This window comes from Nuphar pumila, chromosome 3 (genome assembly GCF_984573655.1).
Source record: "Nuphar pumila chromosome 3, dmNupPumi1.hap1.1, whole genome shotgun sequence".
NCBI lineage: Eukaryota > Viridiplantae > Streptophyta > Magnoliopsida > Nymphaeales > Nymphaeaceae > Nuphar > Nuphar pumila.
The window spans coordinates 48,687,307-48,703,173 of record NC_143251.1 but is presented as its reverse complement, the minus strand read 5'-3'; the positions used below and the strand labels follow the sequence as shown (position 1 = coordinate 48,703,173).

The following is a 15,867-nucleotide window of genomic DNA, read 5'->3' as shown; positions in this document are numbered from 1 at the left end:
ATATCATCAGTAGACTGAAAAACCTTTCAGTCGACTGTTGCTAATTTTTTTTGAAAACACATGTTCTGTTCGGTCGACTGCTGCTAAAATTCCAAAAAACAGACATTCTGTTCGGTCGACTGATAAAACCTTCGGTCGACTAATTTGACAAAAATGATATTTTGTTTAGAAAATTTGGCGCGAAAGGATTAGTCGACTGGTGAGTCTATTGGTCGACTAATAAACACGGAAATTTAAGAAAAGAGTTTTCTAAAAAGATTTTCATGAAGGGTTCTTTTAGAAAAGTTTTTTTAAGGACCTTTTAGGTGAAATGCAACCTAAATATGCACTCTAAGTAAGGCTCTTACAAGAATCTAAGACTTTAAATAAATTTAACATTTGCATACTAGTCTTTAAAGATTCTTCATCGAATTCTTCAATTCTTGTCATCTTTCTTCATCGCCTTAGCTGAAATACAGTTAATTTACTTGTTCATCATCAAAACCTTGTACTTGAAGTAACATGTACGACTTCATTGTCGTAACAAGAATGATCACCACAATAAGGTATCCAACCGATGAGCAAACTCCTATGCAAAAGTGAGCAATTGTAGTAACGAACGTCACCATGAAGCCTTACAAAGCATCCCATAATCGCTTCGCTAAACCGGATAGCAACATCCATTGATAGAAGGAGCTAAGTAGTAGGCATGAGTCACTTCCTTGTGACTCCAAGCAGTAGGAAGTGTAGGAGTCACTTCTGTATTTGAGAACTCGATTATGCAACAATCTGCCTCCAACAGTATTGCAAGTCCTCTCGATGTAAAAGATAATTATTCAAATGTAAAGTTCACCATAACTCACACTTGCAGTGTGATGTGTCACAATCAGTCTACCACGAATTTATTAGTAAGAAACGATGCAAAGAACATGAAGAATTCACACAAATGATACCAGTACAAACCAAATAGCCAGTAAAGAAGATATGAACCAAGGCAGTTTATGTTCTAATAGCAGTCTAGACGATGACCAAAACTGACAAGCAAATACCGATAACAACTTGGGGCAACTCTTAGACCAATTTGATGAACTCTTAAACTAGTGTAGTAGACTATGGTAGCAGTTTGGTATGCTTTGATACTATTTGTTACGGCCTTTTTCTCCACGTCTTCCTAACTCACACAAAGAGAAAGATTGACGGGTTGTTTGGGTTGTGCAACACACAACTTTCCTTGGGCGATGAGCTATGTAAGCCTAGCAAAAACGATTTTAAAATCGTGCATATCACATACATGCTTAACACAGCAGAATATCGGAAGCGATAGAGTCGAACATGCTGATAGAGAGGGGCAATGCCAATTGTTAGCACTGAGTAAGTTCAAGCTGACGAGAGACAGGTGCATCGCCTTCCTATGATAAGCGCACGAACAATCGAGGGTTGATATAAATAGCTATGTGTTCAAATAAGTATCACATACATTAGAGTGAGTATTGAGTTCCACAGATGCATCAAAAGAGAGGTATATTATATTTTGACATCCGGGAGTCTCAAGAATCGCAGCGCATTGGTATATTAATTGAACCCCCCACTATGATGGAGAAGACCTTTCGGCCCTCAATCTAAGTTAGTTGCTAGTTTGACATAGTGAAGCTCCCTAGTCAAGAAGAATTATTGTCACTCGATATGCATTCGTCAAGCCCCTCACAAGGGCGCAAGGTTGGACAGTAAGGCGGACAACAAAAGCGAACCCCGTGCATACCTGCTAATGCCCATGAAAAAATTGCATACTCATAAGCACTTCTGTGCACTCCTATGTACTACTCACAAGATATAGAGGTTGCCCACTCTGGAGTGCACAGTGGTGCACCAATGTAAGTCAGAAAGGTCTCCTATATAAGTATTATGGGCCATCGCCAATAAGAGAAACCCTAATATTCTTTGAAAACACATCATTTTTGTTTTGAATGAAGTTCTTAAACATAGACTTTGTATTTTACTGAAACGACCGCACTGGGGTCTTCGTCACATAATGTGTCAGCAAGATTTTGATCTTGACTCAATAATTCTCAACGTAAGGAGATGCATGAGCCCGCGTGGCACATCCGAATGAAGTAACTTATTTCTGTGATCTGACTTCACGAATGTGTTTTTCGGGTATATTGTGCAAAAAAATACTTGATCATAGCACATGAATTCCGCATGAAAGGCTTTCATTTGCAGGCTTTAATTGAGACAGGCTGCGAGTGCCGTAACACTTCCGAAGCATGACATATGACTACGGGTGGTTAGAAAGACCTCTCTAGCATGAAGCATGAACAGATGCACTTGACAAGTTGCGGGCACACTTAGGCTTGCTTGTTGAGTTTGCTAAAGAGCTGCCTTGTGCCGTCACCGCATGCCATAGCCAAGAAATGAGCTTTCCACTTAATAACGTGTGTGTCACAATAAGCCCCACTGCACCGCAACGGATAAAGTCCGACACAGTCCACAGCATCTTGCGGGGCACACAAACACACCCTTTAAAGTATATTGAGACCCAGATAAGCACGTCTGCTTGACTATCAAGAGATGCATGAAATCGTGTGTAGAATTGAAATAAGAAATAGTCACAGGATCATAAAAATGTCCTTTGAACTAGATTGGTAACTTGTTTGAATATTCAGTAGACATACACTGATTCGTGTGAATTGAAGAGAATTGGCCAAGAAATGTTGCTTATAACAATGTTATTAATTCATAGTCCTATTTTACAAACAACTCAGAGTTTAATTTAGAGGGGAAAAAATGACTAATGAATTTTGAGAAACGTAACTGCCTTACATGAATTACTGATCAAAAATTGAAAAAACCAGGGGGAGGAAAAAAGGAAGAGGAAAACAGAAAGATGTCGCTGCATAAAAGAGGGAAACGAAAAAGCAACAGATTTAGTAAGAGAATTCATGACCTCTCAGAGAGATATACTTCTTGATCCAAATTGCAATATCCTCGGAACAAGCCTGAGCTTGTGGTGATTTCAAAAGCATATCCAAAGTGGCAAATTCGTGAACTGCATCCTTATACTCGAGAACAGGTGCATCAATGTTCACCTTCCTCAGCTCTTCAGAATACGCAATAGCACGATCCCTCATCCAGTCATGCTCAGCAACCACTGTGAGGGTTGGCGGCATGAACTTGAGTGGCTGCTCTCTGCCAGGAATGAGGGGGTTTGCAGCAGGGTGATCCAAACTGTACTCATCCTCTGGCAAAAACAACTTCCAGGCCAATATACACATTGCTTTGTCATAAAAGTATGAGTTTGCCAACTTAATTTCTGAATGCGTGGGCACACTACCAATAAAAAACGGATACATTAGAACCTGTGCAACAACCTTAACAGGCTGCAAAAGCTTGCCTGCCTCAACAGCCTTCCGAGCTACATAATCTGCAATATTGGCACCACAACTAACCCCGAGGAGAACACACCTGAATATAATTCATACAACACAAAAAATCAGAAGGAATCAGTAATAAGAAACAGAAGACAAACACAAGACTTCTAAAAGACAAAACAGTATACAGTGACCTGCAAATCGAGAATGCACATGCATAACAAAGTAGATGCAGTGAAGTGCATGTTTCTCTGTGGCCTTTCGCAAATGATGTATACACATCTATTAACTCAAAAAGTAGCACATTGTTGAAACTTGAACCCATTATCACTAATTGCATTAAATGCACAGATTTAAAAGTAGGAGCATTTAATCTTCCTATTTTTTCGGGGTAAATGACATCTTAAAATCCCTAAAATTGAACATGCACACATGCATAAATTGATAGCAAGCATATCTAATATTTACATAAACCATGATAATCACAATAAATAGAAATATGACTTCTTTCTAAATGGAGTTGGTTCAAGTACAGAAGATGGTACCAAATGTTTGTCGGTTTATTTAACTTAATGTAAAGTGAAAACATCAGCAAGAATGTGCTTGTACATATGCAACAATAGTACTACATATGCAAGATGGGCACAATAATTCTAGATTAAACAAAAAGGCTTGTATCCTGTACATGACCATTAACCGTGGCAAGTCAAGTCAAATGAATACTTCACTTAGACCTATGTATGTATCATCACTAGGGGTGTCAAGGGGTCGGGTTTGGTTCAGACCCAGGTGGAACCAGACCTAGACCCGATTTTTGGGTATGGTATCGGGTTCAGACTCAGGTTTAATCAGGTCTACTATAAGAGAAACCATACCTTGACCCGATAAGAACTACATGAACCAGACCCGGACCATACCCGGTAAAATAATATTTTTTATTATTTTTACATTGAAAAAATGCGGGTCTTAATCAGAACTCGGGTCGATCCCGGATCTGGTATAAAATTTCACAAACTATACCCCAATTCATGTATTAATCAGACCTTCGGGTCCAGACCTGGGTCTTAATCGGGTCTTCCTATTTATCATCATATGCGGACCCTATAGGGTTTGGTCCCGGTAAACCCGACCTGTTGACACCCCTAATCATCACAGCATAACATCATCATAAGAGATCATACCACAACTTCATGGAGACAGTCAAACACATCTCACATGATCAACACAGAAATAAGGACTTGTTCACTTTTTGTGATCTCGAGCCTTGTGACGCTGATTGCTGTTTTCTTTCCTTAATTAATACTGTCATGATTTTGTTCAAATCTTATTAGTCATGAATCTTTCACAAGATAGACTACTTACATTCATAAACTTGGGAATTAGAAGTCTTGCATGCATGCATTTTATTGTTTTCCTTTTTCTTAATGATAATCATGTCAAGTAATTAACCCTTAGTAATTTTATACAAACCTGTCTAATAGAAAATGTCATAATCTAAATCTTCACTAAAAATAACTATCAAGGTCACATCTAATTCGTCTAGTCCATGAACCACATAATAAATAGTTAGAAAATAAATGGGCTGATTAGATAGTATGGTACTATATATATATAACACATAATGGCATCTGTTTTCCTTCTTGACACAAAATAAGAATGAGAGAATGGAAAAAAAAAGCCAGATTTATCTTGCATGAGATCCTGTAGGAACTGTATCTCTGCACTTTCAACGGTTTTCTTTTTTCTTTTGTTTCCTTATCCTTTTTTATCACTCTTCCATTTGGATCTTTTCCTCTAAAAAAGTGCACTTCCCCAGGTACCCACTTCCTCAACAAAATGCAATTACTTGCAATAAATTCTATAATGCTTCTATTTCCCAAATGAACCTACTTGGCTGCTATTCCCTAAAAGATTAGGTGAACTGCACACCCCAGCTCTCAAACAAAATGAAATCACTTCTTGATCAGCTAAAACTAATTTACCCTAAAAGCATGCAAGTTTACTGCATCGCCATCTTTTATCAAGAAAGATTTTCTCTTTTCCTCGGACAAAAAAAAACAGAAAGTTTGACATGTTCGCAAATGCCACTCACTGCAAAGGAAAAATGCAACCACCTTGACAAATGTCTTTATTGTTCCTCATTACATAGAATTATATGTCCATATCTAGACTAGAAAATAGCCCACTTGCAATTCTACAACTCGACCTAGTTTTACATTCCCCAAGCATCTTTGCACAAAGAGAACATTTACTGCAGCTAGTGTTTGGATTCACCAGACATTCCATGTGGGACATGCACGTCTAACAGATAGCTTCTCTAGGCTGTGTTTTGGAATAGACAGAATTGTCGTACACAAAAACTCTCATCATGCCCACAGATCCAGTATTTGCTCAAGTATTCCAGTAGAGCACTTTTCTTTGTTGGACTGTCTCAGTCAAAAATGAAAGAGGCACCAAAAATGGAAAATCTGGTTAATGCCTTTGACAGATGGTCTCTATCCACTAAAGGTAAGAGATGGGTGTGAACGCATTTTAATGAAACAAAAATCACTCCCTCAATGGAATTCTATTTATTGAGTCAAAGTTAAAACCAAACAAACCATCAATGTCCAAGTTTATATTGCATTAAAACAAACATATTCACGACGGCTTCTGAATTTTCCACACATCCACATTCTATCATAATGGACATTAGTTATAACTTGAGCCATTCTCAGCTGGCATCCTGTTTCTGTGGATCCCTCATTCACTGATCCAAACTTCTCCTCATACTTTTCTCCATTGTTCCATGCTTATTTTTTTCTTTTCTAGAAACACACACTACCTATGGTCCATCAACAGCAAATCCAAGAGATTAGACAACCTTCCTGAAATCTTTGTCATGCAGGTCCTCAGCCCGTGTCCCGTGTCAACACAACATGATGCTGGACACACCAGAACATTTCATGGACACAACAAAATTTGTGACAACCATGGTAAACACCATCTCAAACTTTATTTATTTTTTCATGATCTTGATTGTTTATTTTGCATTTACTTGTGTTTCTGTTTCTTTTTTCTTTTCTTTCAAAATGTCATTGGCTACATTATATTCCAATTCCAATTTCAACTTGAATTTATTATTTAATTTCTATAAGCATAAGGATCTAAAATTGCTGTTCAAGAATTTGCATGCATTCTACACGCAGTTTTAATTTTGCAAGGATTTATAAGTCTTGCTTACCAGGAGAAAAAAAATAGGGTTTAGAATTCTTCAAGATTTTGCACACACGTACATGTGCACATGCATGCCTGCAGACACAAGCACACAAGCATACACAAAGACACACTCACACGCAAGCATGCACGCACAAAAATGCACATGCATGCATGGACACATGCATATACACACAGCGATGTCCCTATGTCCTAGTTTGACAAAGTTCTCATGTCATACTATATCTGTCCATGTCATATCTTGTGCCCATGTCCAATTTTTATCATTTTATGTGACATATCTTGTAATAAGCATATGTTTCCTTTCTTGATAATTCCCTTTCTAATCTGGTTTTGATTATGATGGATGATTGGAAGAAGATTTTTCCCTTGATGTTATTAAAGAAAATGCAGTGATTAACCATTCTCCTTATTGCAAATGCTAAGATCAATGAAAAATTAGGTGTAACTTGAAAAGAAGGCAAAAAAAGAATTCAACATCATTGTTTTAACTGTTAGTTATATCAAGGACTCGGTGGTATGATTGCTTTAATTGTAGGTTAATTTCAGGATTAACTGGTGCATTGAAAAGCATACATGTGGGACCCCACAAGAGTGCCCATGTGCACGCACGTGTGTGTGTGTGTGTGTGTGTGTGTGTGTGTGTGTGTGTGTGTGTGTGTGTTCTAATTCACAATCTAAAGCAACAAAGCATGAATTCCATCTTAAATATGAAAATTCTTGAAGAACAATTCTAAGTCATGATGACTAATTAACACTAATAACAATGCATCCTAGTTGAATAATGAAATGAACATAATCAACAAGAAAACTTGGAAAGAACAAAGCAAGTAACTAGAAACTAAAGGATTAAGATTACTAAGAAAAGACAAAATTAGGCACATAGCGTTGATGGACTAGCACAAGATTATTGTGTCCATAAAATGTCAGGGTGTGTTCAAAGTCTAAGTCAATGTCATGTCATGCCAACACAAGACATGCACACTATGTGAAGTTTTCATGTGACAAAGGCGAAGACAGCAGAACCATCAAGAACCACCAACTTTGTATCGGACATGATATGATTCCACTACTAATGCAAATAGATGTCACAAGCGCCCAATTTACTTACCAATTACAAGCTATTTTGATGTCCCTTCCATTGCTGTTGACAATTTACATACTAAGAGTTTTAGGTTCAGTTAATTTGTGTGACTGGATAAATAGAATAGTCCATCAAATGGACACTAAACTTCCTCTAACAACTTATATAAGTGAAATGTAAGTGTAGCATAGACTCAGTCTAATAACTTCAAAAACCTAGCCCACACACACACACACACACATAGAGGCTACTCAAAACACTGGTACCGATATTATAAAATATGATTCAAGCAATTTTCCAATCCGCAAATACTCTTAGCAATGAAATCTGTCAACGTGCCAATCAAAAGAAACAAAAACATTATAATTTTCCATGCAAATCATAACATGGCTATGGATTTAGAGTATGATTCAGTCCATTTTCCAGTCTGAAAATACTACCAACTTTCTTTTTTTGTTAGTATGGAAAGCGGATACTTAGCTAGTAGTCATAGAAAAGTGACAATGAAATCTGTCAACATGCCAAACCACAAAACACAAGTTTTACAAATTCATGTTCCATATGTATTGTGATATTAAAACAATGTTTTTCAGCCACCAATCCAGGAATAAACAATGTAGAGCATAGCATGGTATCATGAACATTGCATATCACTGCCCAAGAGAAAATATAACGTTCAGATCATTCTGAGTTTACCAACAAGGATTTTCTTTTTTGAATCTCTCACCAGATGCACAACAATTCGACCTTCATCAAGTGGTTATGAATTTCAGAATTCTACGCATCATTCTAGCTATGAAATATAAGAAGAATGAAAAGCTGTTTCAATGCAAATGAATCAAACACAGTAATGAAAAACCAAAGCAGGAAAATCCATATCTGTCAAAAGGTACGTCTTACAAAAATCGAAGGACATGGAACAATGTGGGGGGAAATGAATAACCTGGAAGGATCCCCATGAGCAGCCAACCATGGTTCGACCATCGACGCCCCGAACGTGTCAACAATATGTCTATGTACATCGGACTTGCGAAGATCTGCAGCATTAGCACCACCACCACGAGAGCTCCCAAGTGACTTGCTGCACTCAGCAAGGTTCGCCTGCTTCCCCAGCCAATTTAGAACCTGCAAACCATCCTCGAATGCAGCCGGGTACCGATTCTCCGGTGCCAACCTATATCCAACAGCAATCACAATCACTTCGCAGAGCTTAGCGATCCGCTTGCAGAAGAAATCGTTTGAATACGAATCCTTGCTCCCGGAAACAAAACCTCCGCCGTGGAACTGCAGGATGATGGGCAACCTCCGGCGCGATGGGGAATTTGTGTTCCCCGGGAGGTACCCTCTGTACACGCCCCCACCATCCTGCCGCCTCTTGGACTCCTTCAGATGGCCATTGGATCCGGACACCGCGGCACCAATCGAGTCACCGGCGCCATAGCTGCTCCGCCGGATATGGTCTACAGCCGTGGGAGTGGAGGAGGTAGTGGAACCCCCATAGCTGCTCCGGCGAGAGAGGGGCGGGAGGGCATCGGATCGCTTAGAGAGAGGGTCGAAGGGGGGGTTGAGGGAAGAGTCCGGTAGGAAGATCCTGATGGAGAGGGAGGTGAAGGAGTCGATGTGGATGTCCTTAGTGGCAACCCCGTCGGTGAAGGAGGCGTTTGCCGGCACCGTCGACTCCTCCTCTGGCCGCGAGGTGACGCCGAAGGGGTTGCCGCCCTCCTCCGGCGACTGCGTCCGATTCTGGAGCCTGTGTTTCAGGAGGAATTTGAAGAAGACGCTGTACAGCTTCACCGCTACGCTTGGCATTATCAATTCCCCCGCTTTCTCTCTCTACCTATCTTCTTTCTCTCTCTAGTAACGAAGGTGGGGAGCCGTAATTCCAGAGGCGGGAAAGGGAGGGAGCCCGATCCTTCACGGTGGGATCATCGCCGTATCTTTCTCTCCCAATCAATGCAAGTGAGGACCTTAATCAATGCAAAGGGTGGCCAAATTTGTCATGGTGGGATCATTAATCACCCTAGTTCTCTTTCTAAATCTTTATTTCTCTGTCTAGTTTTTCTCTTTCTCTCTCAATCTCTCTTGTTTCTCTCTCTAGAAATGGAAGTCGGAACCGAAATTTAGGGATGAGGAAAGACGGGGAGGCCAAATCCTTCGTGGTGGAATTAGTTTTTTTTTTTTTTTTTTTTGGGGGGGGGGGGGGGGGGGGGGGGGGGGGAGGGGGAGAGATTTGCAGAGGAGGAAGGTTGACGGTGAGATTCAATCTCTGAGAGAGAGACGTCATGTCCTGCCTGGTCACATGGGGATTGTATCTTTTCAGATGGGGTCCACCTTTTTCTGCGATCTCGTGGGTCACAGCTCAAGTTGGTCTAGTCGGTCAGATGGGTTTGGTTTGGCACGGTGTCGGCTAGGCCTGGCGTGGTATTGAGCTGTCAATGAATGGGTTTGTATCCGTCCACCACTGGGCCTGCAATTGATCCCAGCCAGGCATTGCAAATTGGTACATACAATACAAGGGCTTGCACGGCTCCTAAGAATAGGCCATGTCTAGCCCAACCAGTCTTATGAGCCTGCGGCACTTAGATTAGGTGTTGGCCAGACCTTTAGGTCTTAGTTGGTTCAACTGGTCTTATGGACCTAGTCCATTTCAGAATCAGGCCTTGGCCAGGTTCAAACCCTTTATTTAGGCCAGACCTTTAGCTTAGGTCCATTTAGCCAAAGGACCATATTCATGGAAGTGACTCTTAAATTTGTGTTCGATTCAAATATTCAAACTTTTTCAAAAAAATGGGACACATAGGAAAATGGAATTTTATTTTTTAATTAATAAACAATTGTTTTTTGAATATTTTAGCATTAAAAATAGTTTTTTATTAAAATAAAATAAGAAGTAACAAAACTGATTAAAAATATTAAAATAAGGACCAGGACCGTACATGTCCAGAATCCGAAAGCCAGAGATGTCGTGTCAATGTGACATAGGATGTTTCAAAGACATGCTTGACCTTGTATCACTATGGTAGGCTGTTAACAGCTCAAATATCCTACCCATCCCATCATACGTGAACGTTGGGATTATGTTGGTTCTAAGAATTGGAAACTTATTCCTGACTCATATTTTAAAAGAGCAAGAAATGTTCTCTTCTTATATAGGCTTTCATACAACATACTCCAGGCACAATATCCAACAAAATATCATACCTCAAAAAGGCAACCTTTATGTCATGTGGGATGGATTTATGTTTGTGGTTACGGTCATCCTTTATGTCATCCCCCCATCTTCATGCCCCTCTATAGATTCAGCATGATCGATTTAATAACAATCTACTTTTCAATTCTTTTTGAAGAAAAATATGATTTTTTAAATCACAAAATTTTGTGTTTTATTATGTGTTGATTTTTTAAATAATAAATCAATAAAATAACTTGCACCACAAGTGGGATTTTGGATATTGAAATATTGGTCTTCACTAAATGAATGATGTAGATCACATCTATAAAGTCCTATTTTTAAAAGCAACTTGCATCAATGAAATCTCAAAGAGGAACATGAATAGGGCCGGCAGTGGACCGGGCCTGTCTCAAAATTTTGCCTTTCGTTCCCACCTTCATTCACGCATGAGAGGAAAAGAATGCCTTTCGCCTTCTGCTACCTTCCACCATTAAAGGAAGGAGAGGAAAAACATGAGAACTCACGTCTCTCCTTAGAGAAAAGAGAGAAGAGAGAAGAGAGAGATTAGATGTTGGGTAAAGGGTTTTATGTTAGGCTAAGAAATATATATATATATATATATATTATATTTCATCATTGCATGGGTTTTGGTTTTAACCTCTATCATCCATTCATTTTCCGATTCATATCCACATCCTATGTAAATAGCTCATAAGTTGCAACCCATTCTACATTGACGCACCAGTTTAGCCACGTAAGTGAAGATCTGGGATGATATGGATATCGTACCAGCAGGGGCTCTGTTGGTCTGGTAGGAGCAGCTGGTTCACGTCACCTTGTGTTGAGGCATTGCAAGTTCGAATCCCAATGATACCGTTGTACAATTGATAGGGTCTGCCTAAACCCAGCTTGCCTTTCAAGAAAAAGGAAACTATATGGATATTGATACATACATCTGCTATTTGTAACATTTATTATTTATTTTTAACTTTTTAACATTATTTTTAATACAATTTCAATTTTTTAACATTAAAAATACCAGAAATAGCTTTTACTGATTAAAAAATTAAAATTTGTGTATCCCTTCCCCGCCCCCACCTTAAAAAAGTGAAAAAAGTCAAACTTGCAAGTTAAACTAGTGTCACGTCTTTGCATCTGTCTATCATTGTTTGGGCTGGTAAATGAACCAAGCAGCTCATGACTCGCCTGGTGATCAGTTTATATAGTTGGCGAGCTGAACCATGAGCAGCTTGTTTTGCTTAAACGAGTCGAGCCCCAACACAAGGTGTTCAGCTTAGCATGACTCGATAGTACTTGTATAGATAAAAATTATATTTTTTGTATAATATATAAAAGGAAAAATGCATAATATATATATAATGAAGGATGAATGAAAAATATATACATAAAATATGCACTATCAAATATAATTCATAAATAGTTATATATTTTCAAGTATAATATATAAAAATATATACTATGTATAAATAACATGAAATGTTTTTATATGAGCGTCTTCCCCTCATCTCATTCAAGCATGAAACGAGCTCAAGCCCAGCTCGGCTAAACACGAACACGAGCTCAGTACACTAGTAAATGAGCCGAGCCCGAACATACTATGTTTGGTTCGTTAGGCTAGTGGGTTTTTGTTGGGGAAAAAGAAATCGAGATTTGCTGTAAAAAAAAAAAACACCACCATAGAACTCGTCTTCCAATGAAACCAAACACGGCCTGGGGCTAAGCACCCGTTTGAAGTAAAACTTTTTATCATTATGTTAGTACTTCTTCGAAGGCCCATTATCTGAACCGTCCATCTTAAAAATTCAATGGTCCCAATTTGTTGCTTATTGTTGAGGTTATGAAACGTGAGTCCCACGAGACGGTCCTACAAGGTTGGCATTCTTTGGGTTAAGGTCCAAAAAGTGGAGCTGGACGACTGACATGAAAGCATGTGTCTGAAGTAACATTGGTAAACGAAAGTATCAAATTAACCTTACTCATTATTTTAATGAGCCACATATTCAAATATTTTATTATATATAAAAGGCCATCCCTAGGAGCAGCCAAGTGGAATGGAATCATGAAGCTTGATATTATTGGCTAGGAATCTTTCCGTAATGACAAAGTTTAAAATGGCAAAAATACCAGCAGCCAAATTCTGATAAGAATTTGAAAATGTTTCATTTTTTTGTGTTTTTATTGGCAAAATATTGAAAAAAAATAATAAATAAAAAGGTACAAAACAATAAGAGGCGTTTTTTCTTGTTAGATGGCCTATATAACGACAAATATCACAATGAAATCTCATTTTTTGGTATAAATATCATGGTATTATGGCCGTTTTAAAATTGTAACTAATAAGAGGCATTGTTAAAAGAATTCAGAACTTAGGTGTGTTTTTTTATTAATGCCCAAACTTTAGATGGGTTTTTAAAAAAAAATAAAAAAAATAAAAATCGATTTTTCGATAGGCTGGGTCAAGAGCCAAAGTTGGCATTTCTCATTATTCTATCATGCCAAAACAAATTGCATATTCAAAAGTCTTTTTGATCTGATTTTAGTCCTATATATATATATATATATATATATATATATATTCTAAGATGATGTAAATGAAAGGAGTTGATTGACCTGATGCCATGCCTTATACTGCCAAGGGTCAAGTGGGATTCGTAATTGGCTTGATCCAATTTTGACTCGTGTGGATCCAGATCCATGTTCTATGTGTACTATGTAGGGCTGTAAACGCGTCAGATATCCAACGCATCAAGGTGTACCTAAACCTGCCCAAATAATTAGTTGTTGGATTCAATTTCAGTTCGAATTTTGTCAGGTCAAGAAAATGAAATCTCAAACCAGGAACCAAATAATTTGAAGAGTTTGCTTTCATTAAAAAAGATATATAAATACTCGGGTCAAGCTATGTCAATTTAGATATCCAACAAAATCATAACTCATACTCAACCCACATATTACTCAAGACTGACCCGAATATTATTCAAGTTGGCATTTTTTTATGTCATGACTCATACCTGAGAATTAGGGTTTGGGTCGGGTCAGGTTGTGTACTGGATATAAAAACCCGACATATTAACAGCCTGCTACTATGTCCTAATTGGCAGCCTTATTCTTTGTGATCTCATTTTGGTCTCTCAGTTATGAGTTGAGTATGACCCAAGTCAGATCTGACAATACAGGTTCAGGCTTAAACGAAAGGTAGATTTAATAACTGAGATCTCGATGTCAAACACAGGTCCAGACCTAAACGGGTCTGGTGCAGGTCTGGAAATTGACAGCCCTAAAAACTAAGATGTGTCACCACAGAAATAGAGCCTTATCAATATCTATGTATCATATACAGGGGCTTCAAGTGTAATATATATTTGACTAAGATCTCAGTTAGATGCCTTACCTTGATTCAGTCCAGATCTGGTCGATTCTGGATTGGCCAATAAAAATCCAGATTTAACACAGATGGATCAGGTCAAACCGGACCCATTGAAAACATTGCCGTGTTGTCAAACTCCACGAATCTCTTTGACCTTTTGCACAATACAGAGAGAGAGAGAGAGAGAGAGAGAGAGAGAGAGAGAGAGAGAGAGAGAGAGAGGCTGTAAACCCTTGTGGAAACACCGGTATAACTCTCCAAGTTCTCTCCAATATCAAGAGGTACACCTAGGTTGTCAACGGGTCTGATATCCAACTCACAGGGTGTACTTGAACCAGACTAAGTAACAAAGTGTTAGGTTTGGGTTTGGATTCGGGCATTGTCAGGTAGCCGAATTCCCAAACCCCAATCCAGTATAATTTTAGAAGTTTACTTTTACTTAAAATACATATAAAGCACTCAAGTCAGGACAGGTACCGGGGTAAAAATCGTAACTAATATTTTCATTGTGGTAATAACTAATATTTTCATTTTTATGTTATAGTAGGGAAAGCAAAGTCTAACCTGACTTTGATGATTTTACTGAGTTTCATTGTGGTAATGATTAATATTTTCATTTTTATGTTACTTATTGTAGGGATAGTAATTAAGGTTGCCCTGTAGATTCGAAAGGCACTGTGAGGAGGGTCAATAGCGGTAACTCCTTTTCAGTGAAAAAAAATCATCATTATTCATCAAGCAATAAGGGTGAGGTTTTCATCATCGTTAATTGATAGCTAATAACAGTATTGTCGATTTTACTTTACTATGGTCATGAATCTTGTCGCTATTAGCTTCATCAATAACGATGAGCTCTCATAGAATGCCTTGCCCCTGCATACATCTTAAAGACATATATATAATGGAGAGATTCTCTAGCCATTAGATATTATCCTTAAAGACATATATATATATATATATATATATATATATATATATATATATATATATATATTGATCAGATTCTTTAATCATTAGATATTGCCTTTTAAACATTTTAATAGTCAGGAGATCTCGATGTTACATATCAATAACGGTGAGATCTGCCTCTCATCATTATAGGATTTTACTTTATAACGTTAAGATTATCTGATCGTTAGATGTTATCGTTAAAAACACTTTAACAACTATATTTAATGGTAAGAAGATTTTGCTATTATATATCAATAATGGCGAGATCTGACTCTCACGTTATCAATTTTAATGGCGACAGTTATGTCACCATTATAGAGTGATTTCTATTAAAAAGGTCGAACATATCCCTTTTATATTTCTTTCTCTGTGTGATCACTCCCTCTCCATCTCGCTACAGCCGCCATATCCTACCACCCCATTTGTTGGACCTTACTGTTGAGCAACGCCTCTTTTTCCGGTGCGTCTCTCTAAGTCTCTCTCACTATCTCCAGATTTGGAGCCCTCTCGTTCAATCCACTTGACCCAGCAAAAACTCCTATTCTAATAGTATTGATGCTTGTATAAGGTTGTATCGTGGTCATCTTTTAGTAAGGAATTGATTGAATGTGGTTTTTGCAAGTAAGCATGAGGTTTGGTGAAGATTTGAAGTGGTTTTGAGGGAATGTTTGTGATGGTAGACTGTTCGTGGGTGATTTTTTGTTATGGG

The 15,867-nt window shown here is 38.3% G+C and overlaps 1 protein-coding gene across 1 annotated transcript; it reads right to left on the bottom strand.

The window, feature by feature from the left end:
• Positions 1–2,851: 2,851 nt before the first annotated feature.
• LOC149842848 (putative carboxylesterase 11) lies at positions 2,852–9,702 on the bottom strand. The gene is made up of 2 exons (XM_090001607.1): positions 8,591–9,702; positions 2,852–3,441 (listed from the first exon to the last, which is right to left on the bottom strand). Exons 1-2 carry the CDS (start codon positions 9,454–9,456, stop codon positions 2,904–2,906), a joined length of 1,404 nt encoding a protein of 467 aa, XP_089857733.1. The 5' UTR covers positions 9,457–9,702; the 3' UTR covers positions 2,852–2,903.
• Between the last annotated feature and the right edge of the window lie 6,165 nt (positions 9,703–15,867).